Source organism: Loxodonta africana, chromosome 24 (assembly GCF_030014295.1).
Source record: "Loxodonta africana isolate mLoxAfr1 chromosome 24, mLoxAfr1.hap2, whole genome shotgun sequence".
In the NCBI taxonomy this organism is placed as follows: Eukaryota; Metazoa; Chordata; class Mammalia; order Proboscidea; family Elephantidae; genus Loxodonta; species Loxodonta africana.
Genome location: NC_087365.1, coordinates 40,671,804 through 40,694,141, shown reverse-complemented (window position 1 = coordinate 40,694,141; position 22,338 = coordinate 40,671,804). Strand labels below are relative to the sequence as shown.

At 41.1% G+C, this 22,338-nt stretch overlaps 1 protein-coding gene across 10 annotated transcripts in view; it reads left to right on the top strand.

Annotated features, from left to right (window-relative positions):
• Positions 1-22,338, top strand: part of CHD6 (chromodomain helicase DNA binding protein 6) — a 230,821-nt gene that overhangs the window by 191,501 nt on the left and 16,982 nt on the right. For all 10 annotated transcript variants that reach the window (XM_064276096.1, XM_064276094.1, XM_064276092.1 and 7 more), the window contains 5 exons: positions 453-513; positions 11,533-11,593; positions 12,290-12,506; positions 16,069-16,277; positions 17,649-19,232. In XM_064276096.1, the coding sequence (XP_064132166.1) occupies positions 453-513; positions 11,533-11,593; positions 12,290-12,506; positions 16,069-16,277; positions 17,649-19,232 (2,132 nt within the window). The remainder of the gene's footprint in view (positions 1-452; positions 514-11,532; positions 11,594-12,289; positions 12,507-16,068; positions 16,278-17,648; positions 19,233-22,338) is intronic.

The window sequence follows — 22,338 nt, the reverse complement described above, 5'->3', positions numbered from 1 at the left end:
ATTTTGTCTGAACGGTCATTCTACTGTGGCCTGAGGTGTGCAGCTCAGGGCTCACTTGCTTTGTGCAGCCTTCAGTCTCTGTTCTTTTTTCAAAGCCACATATTCAGATATTCTCCATGGGCAGTAATTACCTTTTCGGATAGTATCATTAGTGACTACTCAGCCTCCAAACTTAACCTGTGTATGGCATGGGGCTGGAGTCTTGTGCTGAAATATCAGTCCAGGGGAGGTCTTTACCCATAGAATTGATGACACTGTTGGGTGACACTTTCTCTCATTCTTGGCATCTGTTGAATTCTCCAAAAAGGGAGGGAAAAACCAAGATTTTGAGCACCTGTGGAGAAGGAGACTTACTAATACTTCTTTTGGTTAGTAATATTTGGGGCCTTCTTTTAAGTATCCAGTTGCAGTATAACTCCTGGATGATGTGTTATTATTTTACTTTTATGTAGAGGCAACATGGATAAAGAAGATAATGCTGAGGACAAATCACATGGCCACCAGAAACAAACGGTGAGTCAGATGTGCTGTGCTGGTAATCCACACTATCTTTAATATCAAGCGAGAAGTCTCCATCTTGGAAGTGGTCTTAGGGAACTTAACTGCAGTGATGTAATTGCACTGCATTTCCCCCAACATAATGAAAACCGTCAAACATATAGACCGTGTTGAGTTTTTATTATGATTAAATTTTTTTATTTTATGGTATTTTGAGATAGAGGTTTGTTTTATTTTGAGATAATCATAGACTTCAGTGCAGCTTTAAGAAATAACACACAGAGAGCCTGTGTACCCTTTACCTAGTTTCCCCGATGGTAAAATCTTATAACTACAGTACAGTATCACAACCAGGATATTTGCATTGATGCAGTTAGGAAACAGAACCTTTTCATCACGACAAGGATCCCTCGTGTTGCCCTTTCCTCCTACCTCCCTAACCCTGACAACCACTGATCTCTTCTCCATTTCTGTAATTCTGCCATTTCAAGAATATTACATAAATGGTATCATACAGTATGTAACCTTCTGGGATTGTTTTTTTTTTTTTTCATGCTGCATAATTCCCTGGAAATCCATCCGGGTTGTTTGTATCAATGGTTCATTTCTTTTTATTGCTGAGTTATATTCCATGGTATGAAAGTACCACGGGTTATTTAATCATTCACTATTGAAAGGGTTCTAGATTGTTTCCAGCTTTGGGCTGTTATGAATAAAGCCTCCATAACATTTACGCACAGGTTTCTATGTAAACACCCGTTTTCATTTCTCTAGTGTAAATGCCCAGAAGTGTAATTGCTGGGTCATGTGGTAGGAGTCCCCAGGTGGTGCAAACATTTAAGCGCTCAGCTGCTAACCAAAAGATTGGCGGTTCAAACCCACCTAGAGGTGCCTTGGAAGGCAGGCCTGATGATCTGCTTTGAAACACCACAGCCTTGAAGAACCCTATGGAGCAGCATTGCTGTGCACACGTGGGGTCGCCATGCGTCAGAACTGACTCAGCAACAACTAACAAGAAGAACCATGGTAGTTACATGTTTAGTTTGTTAAGAAGCTACTGAACAGTTACAAGAGGGGCCTTACCGTTGTACGTTCCCATGATCAATGTGTGAGAGATCCAGTGTCTCTGCATCTCTGCATCCTCACCAGCCTTGGTGTTGTCACTGTTTTTCATTTGAGCCATTCTGAGAGGTGTATAGTGATATCTCATTGTGGTTTTTTTTATTTTTTTTTGATGGCTAACGATGTTGTACATCTTTTTATGTGCTTAATTGCCATCTGTGTATCCTCTTCAGTGAACTGCTTCATGTTCCTTGTCCATTTTCTAGTTGCATTGTTTGTTTACTATTGGTTTTTGGGGAGTTTTTTATATTTCCCATATAAATATATTTTCCATACAAATATAGTGGGCTTTTGTCAGATATATGGTTTGCAGATATTTTCTCCCACCCTGTAGCTTGTCTTTTTATCCTTTTCACATGGCCTTCCACAGAGCAAAAGTTTTTAATTTTGATGAAATCCAACTTACTAATGTTTCCTTTATGAATTGTGCTATTGGTGCTAGGTCTAAGAACTTAGCCTAGATGTAGAAATATGTAGGAAATATAAAGATGTAACTAGTGATAACAAAAAAGGGGAGATGAATGATATAGAGTCTTTTGTATGTTACTGAAGTTAACTTGATACCAACTTACCCTAGAATGTTACAAATACCAGCTGTTAAATGTAATATTCATGGTAACCACTAAGGAAATATATAAAAAATATACACAAAAAGAAAGGAGACAAGAACCAAAAAGGCTCGCTATAATAAGCCAACAAAACACAAAAGCAAGCAGTAGTAAAGGACAAAGAGAAGGCTTAAGACACACAAAAAACAAATAAAAGGGCAGAAATAAGTCATTTCTCATCAGTAATTACAGTGAATGTAAATGGACTAAATGCCAATCAAAAGGCAGAGAGTGGCAGAATGGATAAAAATAATATGATTCAACTACATTCTGGTTACAAGAGACACACTTTATCCCAAGGACACAAATAGGTTGAAAGTCAAAGGATGGAAAATAATATCCCATGTAAATACTAAGCAAAAGAAAGCTGGGGTGGCGATCTTAATATCAGACAAAGTAGACTTTCAGATAAAATTTGTTAGATAAAGATGGGCATTATATAGTGACAAAAGGGCCAATTAATCAAGATTTAATAATCAAATATACATGCAGCCAACATCGGGGCACCTAAATATATAAAACAAAACACCGATAGAATTTAAGGGAGAAATAGACAGTACTACAGTAATAGTTGGAGACTTCAATACACCATTTTCGATATTGGACAGAACACCTAAAAAGATCAACAAGGAAACAAAGGACTTGAATGACACTATAAGCCGACTAGAGTTAACAGACATATATAGAACACTTCACCTATAAACAGCACAGTATACATTCTACTCCAGTGCCCGTGGATCATTCTCCAAGATAGACCTTTTAATAATGTATTATCTAATAATAAAAGCACAAACAGCAGAAGACAAAATAAATGAGACCTCATAAAAATTAAAAACTTTTGTTCATCAAAAGACTATACCAAAAAAGTGAAAAGATAAGCTACTGACTAGGAGAGAATATCTTTGGAAACCATATATTGCACAAGAATTTAATAACCAAAATAATATATCAAACTTCAGCAACTTAACAAAAAGGCAAATAACCCAATCATAAAATGGTCAAAGGACTTAAATAGACATTTCACCAAAGAGGGCATTCAGATGGCCAGCAAACACATGAAAAGATGCTCAACATCATTAGCCATCAGTGAGATGCAAATCAAAACCAAATGAGATATCATTTCACTCCCACTAGGATAGCTAAGATAAGGAAAAAAAATAAATGTTGGCAAGGATGTGGGAAAATTGGAACCCTTACCAACATTGCTGGTGGGAATGCAAAATGGTACAAGTGTTGTGGAAAATCAGTATGGCAGTTTCTTAAAAAACCAAAAACAGAATTACCATATGACCTAGTAATTCCACTTCTAGGTATATACCCAAAAGACTTGGAAGCAGAGATGCTAACAGAGACTTGTACACCAATACTTACTGCAGCACTGTAGACACAGAGTTTTTTGTATGTTACTGAAGTTAATAGCCAAAAGGTAGAAACAACCTAAATGCCTATCAGCAGGTGCATGGATGAACAAAACGTGGTACATACATACAATGGAATACTACTCAGCCAGTAGGAGAAATGAAGTCTTGATACTTGCTACAATATGAATGGAACTGGAAGACATTATGCTGAATGAAATAAATCAATCATAAAAGAACAAATATTGTATGACCTCACTAATGTATAAAGACAGCTGTGTAGAGAACAAAGCTTATTAATGGTTATCGGGGCAGGAGGGAGGAGGGAGGAGGGGGAAAGGGGCTTTAGTGGTGTTGGAATATCACATTGATTAAAGTTTGGGTTGCACAGCCTGTTATTGTAATTGCTGTCAACAAGTTGTACACCTGTAGAAAGTTGAATTAGCAGAAGTTGTGTGATGTATTTACAACAACAAGAACAAAAGTAGCTGCCAAGGCTGCTTATGCATAACCAAAAACCTCATGGGATTTGGTTCCTTGATTTGGAGGTTTAAGGTCAAAGTTTCATGGGACATCCAAGTTAATTGGCCTAATAATGTGTTTAGTGCCTGCATTCTACCTGTTAGTTCTTTACATAATGCCTGAGGTCTTAAAAGCTTGCAAGTGGCCATCCAAGGCACAACAATTGTTCTCTATTTGCCTGGAGCAACAAGATGAAGAAACAGATCAGGAATGGAAGGAGGATATGGAATCTGTGACTAATTGCCTCCATGAACAGCTACCTCCTTTGCCATGAGACCAGAAGAACTGGATGGTGCCCAGCTACCATTATTGAACATTTTGATCAAAGATTCTACTGAAGAATTCTGATGAAAAGGGGGAAAATACAGAGCAGAACTTCAGATTCTCATGTACTTCGGATTTCTGGAGCCATGAAGGTTGGATAAATCCCTGAAACTATTGCCCTAAGAGATAATCCTTAAACCTTAAACCAAAAATGTCCCCTGTAGTCTTCTTAAAACCAAACAGTAGTTTAGCTTAACTAGTAAAAATGTCTACCTTGCACATTATTCTTTTTTAAGAACTGTGTATATGGGATCAAAGTGACAACAGCACCTTGAAAGATTAGATAGGAACCTTAGGGGACAGTGAATTTATGTTAATGGGGGAGGAACAGTTCAGAAAAGGAGGGTGACAATAGTTATATAAGTCTAAGAATGTAATCATTGTCACTAAATAAAAAAAAAAAGGTACATGTAAAAACTGTCAAGTTTGTGTATGTTTTGCTCTGTATAGTCTCAACAACAACAAAATAAAATTTTTAAAAAATCAGTTGGGCATATTTGTCTAGATCTATTTCTGGGTTCTGTGTTCTCTTCCATTGATCTGTCTGTTCCTCTGTCAGTAGCACACAGCTTTGATTACTGTGGTTATATCATAAGTCTTAAAGTGAGATGGACTGGTTAATCCCACATTGTTCTTTTCAAAATTATTTTAGCTATTCTGGTTTGTTTGCCTTACCATATAAATTCTAGAATAATCTTGTCTATATCTACAAAAAAAAATCTTGCTGGCTTGTTATAGGAATTGCACTAAACCTGTATATCAGATTGGGGAAGAATTGACATTTTTACCATATTGATTGTTTCTGTGTCTCTCCGTTATTTCAGTCTTTCTTGATTTGTTTTATAATCATTTTGTCATTTTCCACATACAAGTCCTGTACATGTTTTGTTAGATTTACATCTAAGTATTTAATTTTCTTTGGAGTGGTTGTAAAAGGCATTTCATTTTTATTTTTAGTGTCCATGTGTTCATTGCTAGTATCTAGAAATACAGTTGATTTTTGTATGTATATCTTGTATCCTTCAACTTTTCTGAAATTACTCATTAGTTCTGAGGATTTTCCCCCCTTTTTTTTCTTTTTTTTGCAGATATCATGGGATTTTCTGTGTCATCCGCAAATAGGGGCAGTTTTATTTCTCCCTTTTTTATCCGTATGCCTTTTTTTTTTTTTTTTTTTTTTTTGCCTTATCGCATTAGCCGTAGCTAAAACTTTCAGTGCTGTGTTGAATAAGAGTCGTGAGAGCAGACATCCTTGCCTTGTTCCTGAGACTAAGGGAAACACATTCAGTCTTTGCCCATTAAATATAACATTAACTGTATATTTTTGTTGATGCTGTTTATTAAGAGGAGGCTCCCCTTTATCCCTGTTTTTCTGAGAGTCCTTTTTTGTCATGAACGGGTACTAAATTTTGGTCAGACGACCTTTTCTGCGTGGATTGATAATGACTGTGTGGTTTGGGTGCTTTAGCCTGTTAATATGGTAGATTACATTGATTAATTTTCAAATATTGCTATAGCCTTGCATCCCTGGAATAAGCCCCGCTTGGTCATGGTATATGATTCTTTTTATGTGTTGTTGAATTCTGTTTTTTAATATTAAGGATTTTTTCATCTGTATTCTTAGGGGATGTTGGTCTACAGTTTTCTTGTGCTGTCTTTGTCTGGTTGTAGTATCAGGGTGGTATTAGCTTCATAAAATGAACTGAGAAGTGTTCCCTCCTCTTCTCTTTTCTGACAGAGACTATGAAGTTGCAGACCCTGGGCTTGAAGGAAGTTAGGTTTTGGTCTTGACAGTTAAAATCCAAGTTTTACCATTCCAGTGCTTTGCTTACACTGTTACTATTTTGTCTGGAATTTGGGGTGTGTTTTCCCATAGAAACACTCAAGTACCATAGAAATTAAAATAATACTTATATTTATATGGAACTTAGCCTTTACAAAGCACTTTCATGTATATTTATTTCATTAAATCTTCCCTCAACCATGTGAGGTAAACACATCAGGTATTATTGCCCTCATTTGACAACTGAGGAAATGTAGGTCCAGGAAATTAAAGAATTTTGCCAGATTTTCCCAGCTACTAGGTAACAGAGTAATGATTACTCTGTAGATATTCTGGTATTCCTTTTTTCTAGTCAGTCATTTTTTTCCACAGTAAAAAAAAAAAAATAGAAAGTCTTTCAGCTGCACATGCACACCTCTTCCTTCCAGCAGCAGCTCCTACAAAAGGCATCCACCAGACCAACTGCAGGCCAAGCCTGGCTCTGAAGGGTGTTCACATTAAAGTGGACATGCTGAGCTGATCAGTCTTTGATCTGGAGGAGATCAGAAGGGCACTGCAGGGGTCCTGGTAGAATTGGTTAAAAAAAAAATCAGTAGCTGAAGTTTCCTTATAGGAGAGTTAAACTCCTCTGGAGCTATATTTTGTTCATTTACAAAATTAATCCCTCTATTATTTCTTTTACTCTTTGAATCCTTAAAAGTGAGCTTATAGAATATAATTAAAAAGAGGAAAATGGGGAGTGACTTCTCCCCAATTTCGAGATAGACAGATTATAAACAGATTAAACTTGACTTCTAGTCCAAGTACTAAAACAGCAAATATAGAGGATTCGCCAGCATTCTGAACCAGACCTGCTGCACCGCCCTGCCTCCCTCCCACTCTGTGCCTCCTGGGCCGAAGATGCCAATTGGGTGTGTCCTACTCCCAGCTCTGTTTTCAAGCAGATCAGCAGGCTGTGCTAAATAAGCCCATAACCAAAAATCAAAACAAAACCCATTGTCCTCGAATTGATTCCGAGTCATAGCCACCCTATAGGACAGGGTCGAACTGCCCCATACGATTTTCCTGCCGTATGTTTCTCCTGTGGAGTAGGAATTTGGAGACCATCTCAAGAACAGACTTGATGCATTAAGCACTAATGACCAAAGACCAGATGAGTTGTGGCAAACATCAAGGACATCTTACATGAAGAAAGCAGAAGGTCATCAAAAAGACAAGAAAGAAAGAAAAGACTAAAATGGATGTCAGAAGAGACTCCGAAACTTGATCTTGAATGTAGAATAGCTTAAGGGAACAGAAGAAATGATCGCATAAAAGAGCTAAACAGAAGATTTCAAAGGGCATCTTGAGAAGGCAAAGTATTATAATGAAATGTGCAAAGACCTGGAGTTAGAAAACCAAAAGGGAAGAAGAAGCTCAGCATTTCTCAAACTGAAGGAACCAAAGAAACAATTCAAGCCTCGAGTTGTAATATTGAAGGATTCTCTGAGCAAAATATTGAACGACACAGGAAACATCAAAAGAAGATGGAAGGAATATGGAGTCACTTTACCAAAAAGAATTGGTTGACATTCAGCCGTTTCAGGAGATAGCATATGCTCTAGAACCAATAGTACTGAAGGAAGAAGTCTAAGCTTCACCGAAGGCATTGATGAAAAACAAGACTCCAGGAATTGACAGAATGCCAGTTGAGATGTTGTCAGCATCTTAGTGCAGCACCGGGGGTGCTCACTCACCTGTGCTAAGAAATTTGAAAAAGAGCCACCTGGCCAACCGACTGGCCCATTTGTGCCCATTCCAGAGAGAGGTGATCCAACAGAACACAGAAAGTATTGAACAATATCATTAATATCACACGCAAGTAAAATTTTGCTGAAAATCAAAAATGGTTGTAGCAGTACATCAACAGGGAAGTGCCAGAAATGCAAGCCGGCTCCAGAAGAAGACGTGGAGTGAGGGATATCATTGCTGATGTCAGGTGGATCGTGGCTGAAAGCAGAAAACACCAGAAAGATGTTTATCTGTGCTTTATGAACTGTGCAGAGGCATTTGACTGTGTGGATCATAACAAATTATGGATAATATTGTAAAGAATGGGAATTCCAGAACACCTAATTGTGCTCATGAGGAACCTGTACATAGACCAAGAGGCAGTCATTCAAACAGAATGAGGGGATACTGCCTGGTTTAAAATCAGGAAAGGTGTTTGTCAGAGGTGTATCCTTTCACCATACTTATCTAGTCTGTATGCTGAGCAAATAATCCGAGAAGCTGGACTATATGAAGAACATGGCATCAGGATTGGAGGAAGGCTCATTAACAACCTACGATATTCAGTTGACACAACTTTGCCTGTCGAAAGTGAAGAGGACTTGAAGCACTTCCTGATGAAGATGAAAGGCCACAGCCTTCAGTACGGATTACACCTCAGCATAAAACAAAAATCCTAACAACTGGACCAATAAGCGACATCATGATGAACAGAGAAAATATTGAAGTTGTCAAGGATTTTGTTTTACTTGGATCTACGATCAATGCCCATGGAGGCAGCAGTCAAGAAATCAAATGACATATTGCATTGGGCATATTTGCTGCAAAAGATCTCTTTAAAGTGTTCAAAAGCAAAGATGTCACTTTGAGGACTAGGGGGCACCTGACCCAAGCCAGGATATTTTCTGTCACCTCATATGCATGTGAAAGCTGCACAATGAATGAGGAAGACTGAAGAAGAATTGATGCCTTTGAATTAAGATGTTGATGAAGAATACTGCCAGAAGAATGAACAAGGTCTGTCTTGGAGGAAGTACAGCCAAAGTGCTCCTCGGAAGCAAAAATGGCAAGACTTTGTCACACGTACTTTGGACATGTTATCAGGAGGGAGCAGCCATTGGAGGAAGACATCATGCTTGGTAAGCTAGAGGGTCAGCGAAAAAGAGGAAGACCCTTGACAAGATAGACTGACACAGTGGCTGCAACAGTGGGCTCAACCATAGCAACAATTGTGAGGATGGTGCGGGACTGGGCGTGTTTAATTCTGTTGTGTATAGGGTCACTATGAGTCGGAACCGACCCAACAGCACCTAACAACAACACCATTATGCAGTGTGGCCTTTATACTTTGGATAACAATCAAACTGGGGGTTCCAGAAGGATAGGGACTCCATCTTTTTCACTGTTGTAGTCCCTGAACCTAGCACATAGTTCCTGGTACTTAAGAGACACTCAGTAATTGGTTGCTGAATGTAAGAAGACAGTTGTGTTTACTCTGGGGTTTTGTAAACGCACAAAAGAAATCCATACCAACTAAAATGGCTGCTATCAAAACATACATACATTCAAACCAAAACAGTAAATACCAAGTATTGCCAAAGATGCGGAGAGAGTGGACTCCTCGTCCGTTGCTGGTGAAGATATAAAATGGTGCAGCCTCTGTGGGAAAGTTTGGCCATTCTTCAGAAAGTTAAACATAGAATTATCATATGACCCAGCAGTTCCACTCCTGGGTATATATGCAAAAGAACTGAAAACAGAAGCTCAAAGAGATACTTGTACACAAATGTTCATTGCAGCATTATTCACAATAGCCAAAAGGTAGAACCAACTCACGTGTCCATAAATAGGTGAATGGATAAATACTTCTCTCTAAAACAAAATTTCCTTCTTCTGGGACTCTTTTTGCTCATAGCCTAGTAGTTGAAAGTGTGGGCTCTGAAATCAGATGACTGCGTTTGGATCCCAGCTCTGCCACTTGCTGGCTATATGACTTTGGGCAGTTGCGGATCCTTTCTAAGGCTTGTTTACTGTACCTGTAGAATGAGGGTGGTAATAATTTCTCCTCATGAGGCAGTTCTGATGACTAAATGAGAGAAGCCATGTAAAGGGTTTTGCACAGTACTTAACACGTAGTTCACAGAAGTGTTAGCTGTTGTCACTATTCTGTATAAGAGAGACATACATTCAGAAAATGGGCCCCTGTTCCTCTTTACCTTTTCAGAGCTTTCTCTTTCAGGTCCTACCCTGGTATCAGGTACCCAAGACAGTATTTTGAATTTTCAAGTTACTGGTCTCAATGTTGTGTCTTCCAGCCCAGGGGGTGGGAAGGGTTCTCTGTAAAGGACCAGATAGTAAATGTCTTAGGCTTGGGGGCCACATGTAGTCTCTGTTGCATAATATTTTTCTTCTTTTTTTTTTTTAAACAATCCTTTAAGATGTAAGCTTGAGGGCAGCACAAAAAAACATTCTGCAAGCTGCAGTTGGCTAACGTTGTTCTCCTCTGACCCTGTGCTCTAACTGTCCGAAGCCTTGAATCCTGGGGTTGTTCATCCCTTATTCAGGTCAAAAGATGCTAGTTATAGAACGTAAGTTTTCATTTTAAAAATGTTGTCCGGTTTAAAAATAGCAATATATCTTCCCCCTACCCGCATACTCCCACCTACCTTACATTTAAGGCACTTTTAAAGTTCTTTTCCTGAGTCAGACAAAGGGTTCTTGAAGGAAACCATTAGTGCCGGTTTGATAAATATTCCGACTTGGATAGGATCTATGCCTTTGATATTACTCCAGATTATCTTGGAGCCTCAAATCGTGATTTTAATTTCAAATTCCTGGAGTTTTACACCATCAGGTCTTGTGTCTGGAGCAGTCATGTTTTATGAAAATAGCATCTGTTGCTGTGAAGTAAGCTAACCATAATGAACATGAGCATGCACTTTTTCTCAGCAAAAAACAAAAAATACAGGCACGGTCTTTGTGAAATGACTGGATTAAATTGCAAGTGACAATAGTAAAGCAAATATTTAAATACACAGCTAAAATAGTGCTTGTAAAATGCAGTCAACAGGGAGAACATGCCAGTTCATCATTCCTGAAGCAGAATCATTCCCCACAGTTCCAGGAACAAATATTTGCTTTAAATAAGCTGCTTTCTGGCTGATTAAAATTGTGCATAAGAAAAATGTATTTACTAGGTACGGTCTCCATCTTACAAGGAGCCCTGATGGTGTAGTGAGTGGCTAAGCACTCAGCTGCTGACGGAAAGGTCAGCAGTTTGAACTCACCAGCCGCTCTGGGGGTAAAAGATGTGGCAGTCTGCTTCCGGAAAGATTACAGCCTTGGAAACCCTGTGAGGCTGTTCTCCTCTGCCCAGTAGGGTTACTATGAGTTGGAATTGACTTGCCGGCCATCCGTTGGGTCTGTCTTGGAGATGTTTGTGGGCAGGAGCTGTCCCTGGTGTGTGCTCACTCCTCTGGAGGGCGGTGTCTGAGCTGGCTTCTTGCTAGCTCAGTTTTGCTGATGGGATGGCTTCATTTGTCCCTAGGAGAGTTCCAGCGATGGAGGTGATGGCATTTTTGGTGAAAAGAAGGATGACAGCCAGGCAGGTGAGACTGTGTCCTTCTGAAGGCAAAGAAAAGTAAGGTCCCAGTTTGTGGTTATCCTGGAGTTCATTTGTAGTGAGAATGCTGTTTTTTAAGGACCATCTTTTAAAAAGCCAAATATGTTGACCCTTGTCAAACTCTCCTGGAGTCTTGCATGGAGCTTCACATGGCTTTGACAAGCTTCCTCTAACTGGCATTGAAATGCAAATGTGAGTTAAATAATAATAACTTAAGTCAAGATGGGGCCTGAGAGATAAAAAGGGATTGTGGTTTCACTGATTTTTTGTTTTGTTTTGGGTTATTTCCCCCACTCTACTCCCATCCCACAAATTCAAAATCAATGGAGGCTTCGGCAGTTGGATTGGCTACTCAAAAGCCCATAGTTCTGCACAAAGAAGTCAACAGAGGGTCTGCTCAGTCCTGTGGTTTAAAGCACAGTCCTCAGATCAGTTCTGCCCCCACAGGAGGGTGTGTTTTTATTTGAGAGATGGCAGAGCCAACCACAGCAGAAAGCTGTTCCTTCAGCAAAGTTGCAGCTCTTCCAGCTGTACCCAGCTCCTTGAGCCAACTGTTAAACAGTAATTCTTTTAAGTTATTGAGCCAGCTTTGTTCTTACTTAAACAAACAAGGGGGAGAGAAAAAAGCCACCCTTGTTTTAGTTCTGTTTGTAAATACTAATATCCTCACTGATGTTTGAAGCCCAGGATGGCTCCGACCCAGACAAATCGCCCTGGCCAGTTTCTTCCGCTCTGACAGCTCGTCTCAGACGTCTGGTCACTGTCTACCAGCGCTGCAACCGCAAAGAACCCTGCCGGCCTGAAATTCTGGGACCGGGTAACCAGGGATACTGGGTCCAGGAAGAGATGTTCAGGAGAACCGCCGAAATGGACCTCATCAACAAGGAAGCCCAAAAGAGGTAAAAGCCAATGGCCGAAAGGGCATGCTGAGATACTGAAGTGTCTGTGCGTGTGTATGTCTTTTCCAACACACATTCTGAATATCCTCTCTGATACCAACTGCAAATGCAATTCTTCTGACTCTAAGCACTGAAGCTAGGTCGGAAGGGCACAGTCCTCCAGACCTCCGAGTCTTGCCCAGACTTTAGATGCCAGCTGCAAGGTCAGGAGTTCCCACTGTCCCCTCAGGATGCCAGCTATAAGCTTGGGGGTTCCCAGGGCCCCCTCCCTTCTGAGCTACTGGCTAAAATTTGGGGATTCCTACTCCCCCTTGGATTCTTAGAATGACTCACAGAACTCAGGAAAGCATTATTCTTATGATTACAGTTTTATTATTACAGCCAAAAAGATACAGATGAAAAGACACATAGGGTGAGGCTTGAGTGGCTCCCCAATGTGGGGCTTCCATGTCCCAAGGGATGTGGCAGCCCACAGTGCCAGGTGGTAAAGGTGACAAAATGTAAAGTTGGTACCTGAAAGGCAAGTATATTGTCCTCTTGTGTGAAGTTAGCATGTCTCTGGAATTAATTAAATCCAACCTCCAAGTGCTATGGTGTTGTCAGGGGAGTCTGATGACACTCTCTGGTTTACAGTTCTCAGACTTGTGATTTTCAAACTTGACCCTCTTCCTTAGGTCAGACTCCTGTCTCTGGGGATGTGTTTTAAGAACACCAGAGAAACATATTTCAACCCATTTCAGAACCCCTACTTCTCTCACAACAAAGGAGTATTGTGCATTAAAGCTGTCTTATTATAGTTACAAGTCCTTATCAAGCCTTTAAGAGCAATGAACCAAAACCAAACTCATCACCATCTAGTCCCTTCCGACTCATAGCGACCCTGTAGGACAGAGTAGAACTGCCCCATAGGGTTTTGTTGTTAGGTGCCGTTGAGTCAGCTCCGACTCAAAGCTACCTTATGTATAACAGAACAAAGCACTGCCTGTCCCTGTGCCATCCTCACAGTTGTTACACTTGAGCCATTGTTGCAGCCACTGTGTCAGTCCATCTCATTGAAGGTCTTTGTCTTTTTCGCTGACCTTCTACTTTACCAAGCATGATGTTCTTCTCCAGGGACTGGTCTATCCTGGTAACGTGTCCAAAGTACATGAGACAAAGTCTCACCGTCCTAGCTTCCAAGGAGCATTCTGGCTGTACTTCTTCCAAGACCGACTCGTTTGTTCTTCTGGCAGTCCATGGTATATTCAGTATTCTTCACCAGCACCATAATTCAAAGGCATCCATTCTTCTTCGGTCTTCCTTATTCATAGGGTTTACAAGACTGTAAATCTTTTTTTTTTTTTTAATTTTTATTGTGCTTTAAGTGAAAGTTTACAAATCAAGTCAGCCTTTTTTCTCATACAAAAATTTATATACTCCTTGTTCCTCTCCCCCTAATGAGACAGCACACTCTTTCCCTACACTGCCTATTTTCGTGTCCATTCAGCTGGCTTCTGACCCTGTCTGCCCTCTCATCTCCCCTCCAGACAGGAGCTGCACCCATAGTCTCATGTGTCTACTTGACCAAAAAGGTCACTCCTCACCAGTATCATTTTCTATCCCATATTCCAGTCCAATCTCTGTCTGAAGAGTTGGCTTTGGGAATGGTTCCTGTCTTGGGCTAACAGAAGACCTGGGGACCACGACCTTCAGGTCCTTCTAGTCTCAGACCATTAAGTCTGGTCTTTTTACGAGAATTTGAGCTCTGCATCCCACTGCTCTCCTGCTCCCTCAGGGGTTCTCGGTTGTGTTCCCTGTCAGGGCAGAAGGCTGTAAATCTTTACAGATGCAGACTGCCACGTCTTTCTCCTGAGGAGCAGCTGGTGGGTTCAGACCACCAACCTTGAGATAAGCAGCTGAGCACTTAACCACTGTGCCACCAGGGCTTTTAAGAGCAATAAGTACCATATAATGCCAGCTTATAATGAAGGTATAAATTACCAAGAGTTACCTGCCCATCTCAGAATTAAGCTAAAGTGGCTTCAGAAGGTCTGCATAGCCTAGAAATGATGCCACCAGAAAATGTCAATGAAGCTGTAGTTCTTTGAGTCTTCATCTCTCTATTCTTCTGATGTAGCATCCAGTGAAGTAAAAGAACACCACGTAGCAAATTCAGTTACTTTTGTGTACTCCTTCTGTGTAATTCAGGGAAAATATTTCTCCCGTCCTTCATAGCTCCAAAGAGAAGAGCCAGAGCCCCCTCTTGCCTGCTTCTCAGCCACCCACTGACCCTCACTCCACCTTTTCACTCCTAGCCCCTCCCTCTGAGGTTAGAGAATACCATGCCCAAGAGCCACTTATAAAGACTACGGGTGATATATACTAATCTAGCTCCCTTCAGTCATTAACTTAGTCCTGTAGGATATAAAGACTAGAGAAACCTTTGTGTTCTGGAGAAGATAATTGATATGGGCTGCCAGCCTACATAGACCCAGGAAGAAGGCCAATGTGAAAATAGGGAGTCAGGACATTTGTGCGGCCGAGGTAGTCACTTCCCTTCTCTGGAACGTTTTCCTCATCTGTAAAATGAAGGTATTGAATTTAGCAGTTTGGAAAGATCCTTCCAGACTTCTGTGATGTCATACAGGGAGAACATTTGAGTATAACGCTTCAGCATTATGGTAGTAGAGTGAAACCTGTGAGAGCCGGAACTCTGCAGGGCTACTTTGTTTTTCAGGGTCTCACAAGTTTTCTGCCTTTGATAGGGTACAGTCTTACCAGTTTTCTGTCTTTTGTTTTAGTGGATAATATTTGCGTTTTCCTTCTCTGACAGGTTCTGGCTTTCACAGGTTTTAGTGTATTTTTTAAATTGATATATTTACTATAAGAGGATATTAGATCATTTCTAAAACTGATGAATCAAGAAATAGCAAGTATGCACACATGATTTAGAAATAGGGAAGTAAATACTTGAAGAAAGAGCTAAATATTTGGAAGTGGCTACCTCTTTGAGAGGAGCCCTGGTAGCTCAGTGATAAGTGCTTGGTTGCTAACCAAAATGTCGGCAGTTTGAACCCACCAACCACTCCACAGGAGAAAAATGTGGCAGTCTGCTTCCATAGAGATTTACAGCCTTGGAAACCATATGGGGAAGTTCTGTGTCCTGTCAGGTCACTATGAGTCAGAATTGACTTGACAGCAGTGGGTTCGGACCTCTTTGGGATTAGGATAATAGGCCGTTTTCATTATAAGCCTCTCAGGACAATTTAACTTAAATAAAAATAATAAAGCAGACAGATGAGCTCTACCTGCTTTCTTGACTTCAGGGGCTCTTACAACCAAGCCCATTGCCATCGAGCCGATTCCGACTCATAGCGACCCTATAAGACAGGGTAGAACTGCCCCAGAGGGTTTCCAAGGAGCGCCTGGTGGATTCGAACTGCCGACCTTTTGTTTAGCAGCCATAGCTCTTAACCACTATGCCACCAGGGTTCCATGCTCTTATAGTAAGTCAATAAGTAGTTGATTTCATAAAAAAAGAAAGAACAGCTCACCCTTTTTTCCTTTCTGATTAAATCTCAAGGTGGACTAGGAGAGAACAAGCAGACTTCTACAGAACAGTGTCTTCCTTTGGTGTGGTTTATGACCAAGAAAAGAAAACCTTTGACTGGACACAGTTCCGAATTATTTCCCGTTTGGACAAGAAGTCAGATGAGAGCTTGGAACACTACTTTTACAGCTTTGTGGCCATGTGCCGAAATGTCTGTCGTCTGCCCACATGGAAAGATGGTGGTGAGAAAAAAATTCCGTCAGTATTTTACAGATGAGATAAGGAAAGGCATGTTTATTTTCAAGTTATAGGAAAACTTTAGGTATAACTATAGAAATGGAATACACTTGAGGAATTCAGGTAAAGACAAATAAGTTTTTAGAAATTCATGAGCTTTTAATTGAGTCCACCCTCGTGAAGTTAAATCTGTCTCCCAAAATGATGTAACTCCAACAGAAGTTGAAATCCAGTTTAAAACCTCACAGAAATATTGAGAGACTACTATTAATTTTATTAATTACTATTAATTTTTCAAAGTATAGTTTTATTTTTTTAAAAACTCATGTAGCAATTTCACTTCAACTGTGAACTTTGTACCTTCCTTAGATGAAATCTTAATAACTTTAAATATTTTCTCATGTGTTGACTTAAAACTATAAAAAAAGTAAATAGCTGTCACTTAAACATCCCCTTATCTGATGGAGAGCCCTTCTGAGAAGTTTCTTCCTGGCTGGAGTTTACAGCCGCTTCCTCCAAGTCCCCAGTTCAGCCTTGTACTTGTAGATAAGCTTGCTCTGAATCACGTGACCCTATTTTAGGAAAGCGAGAACAAACACTGAGCCTTCCCAGCTTGCGTTCCGGGCTGACGACAGCATGCATAGACATCCCAGCCTCTGCTCCCATGTGGCATGGTTAGGGTATTTCAGTCAGGCCAAGTAACTGGATATTTTGGAATGGTGGTATTTCAGTCAGGCCAAGTAACTGGATATTTTGGAATGACCCAGACCTTGCAGTCACACTGATGAGACCTGGATTCAAATCCTGTTTCTGCCATGTTGAGCAGGTTAGCGTCACTGAGCCTGTTTCCTCATCCTTAAAACAGAGATACTGATGGTTTGTGATTTTTGTGAGAACTAAATAACATATGCAAAGTACCTAGTGTTGAGGGTGCAGAACCCATTAAACCCATTGTCGTTGAGTCATTTCCAACTCATAGCGACCCTATAGGACAGAGAAGAACTGCCCCCTAGAGTTTCCAAGGAGCAGCTGGTGGATTCGAACTGGTGACCTCTTGGTTAGCAGCCAGTGTCTTAATCACTGCACCACCAGGGCTCCAGAGGGTACAGAGTATAGTCTTATTAAATGGAAACCAGTTCTTCCCAGAGTTGATGTTTTCATGCTCTCCTTTCATCTTCACTGTGTCTTGTCCTTGTTTCATAACAACCTTCCATTCCCTGTCAGCTTTTGGGAGGTGCACAAATACCCAAGACTGTTGTGATGAGGAGCCAGAGAGTTAACCCATTAGACCCAAGATGCAGGGGCTCAGGTGGGCAGTGACTGTCTGAGGACCATCTTAAATGATAGGCTCTGTTCGTGTTTGCCTTTCTCTCTAGGCGCCCCAGATCCCACTATCTACGTTGAACCCATCACTGAGGAACGGGCCGCAAGAACTCTGTACCGTATTGAACTTTTACGGAAAGTCCGAGAGCAAGTGCTGAAGTGTCCTCAGCTGCACGAGCGCCTCCAGCTCTGCAGGCCCAGCCTCTACCTCCCAGTCTGGTGGGAGTGTGGGAAGCACGATCGTGACCTGCTCATTGGCACCGCCAAACATGGGCTGAACCGCACGGACTACTACATCATGAATGACCCCCAACTGTCCTTCCTGGATGCCTACAGAAACTATGCCCAGCATAAAAGAACCAACACGCAGGCACCAGAAAGTCTCTGTTGCCTTTATCAGACCAACTCCAAACTATATGAATCTCTCACATATACTCAGATGAGCAGGACCTCGGAGTCTCTTGAGATTGAACCTGAAAATCTAGTGAAAATAGAAAGCAGAGAGAATCACTTGGGTCAGCCTGGGGGCAGCTTACCTGACATTACCTGTGAAAACTTTATTTCTAAAGTTCAGGATGTCATTTCCATCAACCATGATGAAAGCCTGCTCTCTGAGTCCTTGGAGAGTATGATGTATGGTAAGACAGTTTTCAGCCAAGAGCCAGGCTCTTTTCAGGAAAGCCTGAGCAGTTCCAATGCTGACTCCAGGAGAGACACTGTTGCCATCTCAGCAAGCAAAGATGCGGACTGTCAGCCTGGTGGCCATGAGGCAGATATAGCTTCAGGTCCGTCTTTTATGGGTATTTTAGAAGCAGGAGTAGCTCAGATGAACAACAAAAATGGAAAACATTTGTTAATGTCTATTTCGGAGGAGGGAGAACTCTGCTGCAGTGAGGCAGGGCAGAGACCTGAAAGCATTAGGCATCTAGAAACCAAATGCATGGCCTCCCCTTCCTTGGATCAAGGAAATGAAAGTGGGTTTGTAGATATGTGTAATCTTAGTGTCTATGACTCCAAAACAAGTTTTTCTGCAAATCAGCAATTAATTGATTTATTAGAAAACAAAAGTTTAGAAAGTAAATTGATTTTGAGTCAGAACCACAGTGAGGAGGAGGAGGAAGAGGAGGACAATGAGGAGGAAAACTTAGATATGGCAGCAGACATAAAGAGGCCAGAGGTTTTGCATCTAACAGAGCCCAGTACTGCTATCCCAAGGGAAGAGAACCGAGGCTTCCGTGTAGGTGAAGCCAAGAAAGGAAGTTTGGAAGCAATGAGCCCAAGTCCTGGGCCACAAAGGGCTTTTCCTCCAGCAGCCTGTCAGTGCCACTGCCAACACATGGAGAGGTGGAAGACTGGCATTGAGAATGATGACTTTGAAGTGGAGAAGCCCAGGGGTTATAACCCAGACCTGTACAAAAGCAAAGCTAATAATATCACAGCGGAGAGTGAGCCAACTGCTATTCCATCAGAGCCATTTAAAGTGAAGCATGAACTTTTAAAAGAACCCTGGAAAGAAAGTGCAGAAGGGAAGAAAGGTTTCCCTACATACCCTCTTGAAGGAAGTGAGCTCAAGTCAGAAGATACGGACTTTGAGAACAAAGATGATTATGATAGAAATGGACACTGCCATAGTCAAGGTACCGTATGTGGGATTGAGTGGTACCTTGGATGAGGCAGTCACCGTGTGGGAGAGCGGTGGGGAAGAGGTTTTATGGGTTTTGAAATGTACCTAGTTATACTGACCTTGTGTTCACAACCAGATTCAGGCCGTGGTCTGAAAGTAATGCGAGTAGCTTAACTGTGGTCATTTCAGAAAATTGAAGGTGATTACAGGCAGTCGTGCCACCTTTGCTGCACTGTGACTTGTGTAGGGGCTTGTGTGCTACACATGGCGTCAAGGGGCACTAATCTGTTCTTCATTAGATAAGGGACTTCAAACTGATTAAAGTAACACAGCCTTGGAATGTCAGGAACCTGGAATTTAATATAGGTGGTTTATTTCTCAGGAACTCAGCAGAAATACAAATAAACTTGATCTTTATTAAGGGGAACAAAGATAGCGCCATTTTTTCATGTCATTGTCAGAAAAGTCTTTGTTTTAACCTTAGTGCATTCGGCTTAGATTCCTCTCGGTAACACAACAGAAAAAAATGAATTTACAGCTAATTCAACAAAAATGCAAATAGATTTGATCTTTTTTAAAAAATAGAGTCTTAGGTAAGGGTTCAAGTTAGAAGAAATTTTAAAATATTAAAATCTCTAGGTGATCCTGAGGTCTTTTATACTTTGCAGGAATTTATATACAAGTAGAACCACAACAACAACAACAAAATTTGTTTTTAACCATTGTTTTTATTTCTTCACAACCAAGGAGGCTTATTAAAGTGAACAAAAAGTGGACTAGTTATCCTTGTCATTGTCAAACGAAAACCCCTGTCATGCCTGGCCCGATGCTGGGTGTCCTGCTTAGTGATTGAAACAAGCACAGCCTCTCCCTTAAGAGAGAGAAGCTAAGCTGTCTAGCTTCCTTTTAATTGTAGACTCCCCCACTTTTGATCTTAATCTTTATTATTAGTGACTATCTTGGGAAATGTCCTGAGCTCAAATTAAAATTTTCACACTAGCTAGGGTAAGAACCGAGAAACTGAGTTGAAAGTGGCGTAATCGAAGTATAGTCCAAGCCAACCCAGGAGGAGCCAGTCCATCACCAGGCCCATTCCTCCACACCCTAGGCCATGAAGGATTGCTGCCATGTGTTCTGAATTATAAAGCCCACATTGCCTTTTGACCCCTGTTGCAAAGAAAATCACCAGATAGTTTCTGGAAACCAAGATGATAAAAGGAGTATAGGGCAAAGATGAGAATAGTTTAGTGAAGAAGAAATATTTTCAAGCTGATGACCTTTGGAGGCAGCAGTGAACTTGATGAGCTTTGGTGAGTGAGTGAGAGAGAGAGAGGGTATGTGTGTGGTGTGTGTGTGTAGGTTGTCCCTTGCACTGACGCTTTTAAAAGTGCTTTTGCAGACCTGAGAAGGGAACATCCACACACATGGAATATAAGATAGGTGGGCAGTGAGGGTTTTGAAGACTAGATATTTAAAGCCTTGAAGTCCTACAGTCCTGTAATAGGTACAGCTGTCAGGGCCTCCAGGTCTCCTGACCCCTCCTAATCCAGGGTTGCTCTTTCTGATATCAATTTGCCCTTTCTTGAAACTTGAATCCAAACTTTTCTACTTAAAACTTTTCAGTGGTTTTCCCATTGGATTTAGAAAATCCAAAATTGCTATCATGGCCTATGGGACCCAGCAAGATCAGAATCATTTCTACTCCTCCAGCCTCATCTTTGTACTTTTCCTCTGGCCATCTTTTAGTTCCTCAGCATGTCCGGAATACCCTTTCCCCATTGGCTCCTCATCATCTTAGTGTTCCCTCCTTTGAGATGTCTTCTCTACCTCTTACTTGAATAGGTCCTTCCGTCTTATTACCTATCACAGCACCATGTATCTTTCCTTTTATGGCACTTATCATGGTTTATAATCCTGTTATCCATTTATTATTACTGCTTTACTCTCTGTCTTCCCCCGTGAGACTGAAAACCTTCAGGGCAAGTTTATGCTTGAATCCGTAGTACCTAGCAAGGCTCTTTTCACAGTAGGGGGTCTCTGCAGCTTCCTGGGAGCCTTGTTGCACACAGGGCGTCAAACCAGCTCAGTCTTGCCCGATGAAGCGAAACCAGAACAGACTGAATTTTTTTTTTTAATTTGGGTGATCCAGAATCATAACCAGAACAGGAAAAATTATAGGCTGAAGCCCTGGATTGGAAGACTCAGAAGAGGCGTGGTGAGCCCTTTTAGGAGCCTGATGTGTGAGATTAGATCATTGCCAGGACTGAGGAGACACGCATTCATGGTGGCACCACCATCTTTGTGCGGGGCACCACTGTCTCCGATTCTGCACAAAACACAGTGGGCGAGAGATTTGGTTGCTATGCAACACGTACGGCTACCCTTGTTTTCTAAGAGGGGGAACAAGTTTCTGGCAGGGCTGCCACCCATAATTTTTCCTGTCCGGTTGTGGTTCCTGTTCACCCAGATTTTAAAAATTCAGGTCTATTCCAGTGTCACTTTCTCAGCCATGGTTAAACCAGGCAGAATCAGTTTGAAGCCCTGGTTGCACAGTCAAAAGTTAAATTTCGGCTTTCAGAGAGCAGGCATTCCCTGTCATTTCATCAAGAAAACAGGTCCATATATTTTTCTGCCTTGGGCATTTTACTACCTGCTCATTCCCTATCATTACTGGTAACTGGGTCTTTGTATCCCACTGATGATAAACTTTCACCACTTTTGAAGCCTGAATGAATTGCATTTCTTCCCATTAGAGAATAAATTTTATAGGTTTTGCTACATTGTTTTTTTTTTTTTTTTTTTTTTACATGAATCAGGCCTGTTTTACCTTTGTTCCTTATAAGTTTCATGACTTCTTCCTTCATCAGCCTCTTGGCTATGTTACATCTCATAGATTGTCCCTTCAGAAAAATGTCACCTCTTCTTAAGCCTTGCTTGTAAGTCTTACAATGTTCATGTGCCTCTTGTCCATGACACCAAATGTGAAAAGCCTCTGTGGTCGTTCATCTCCTTTAGGTCTTGGATACAAAGAAAAATTTCCTTTCTGTTTTCCTTTTTTGGGAAGTGTCTTTTATTATGAAAACTCTATGAGATGACTTAACATTGGTAGCCCTAGAGGA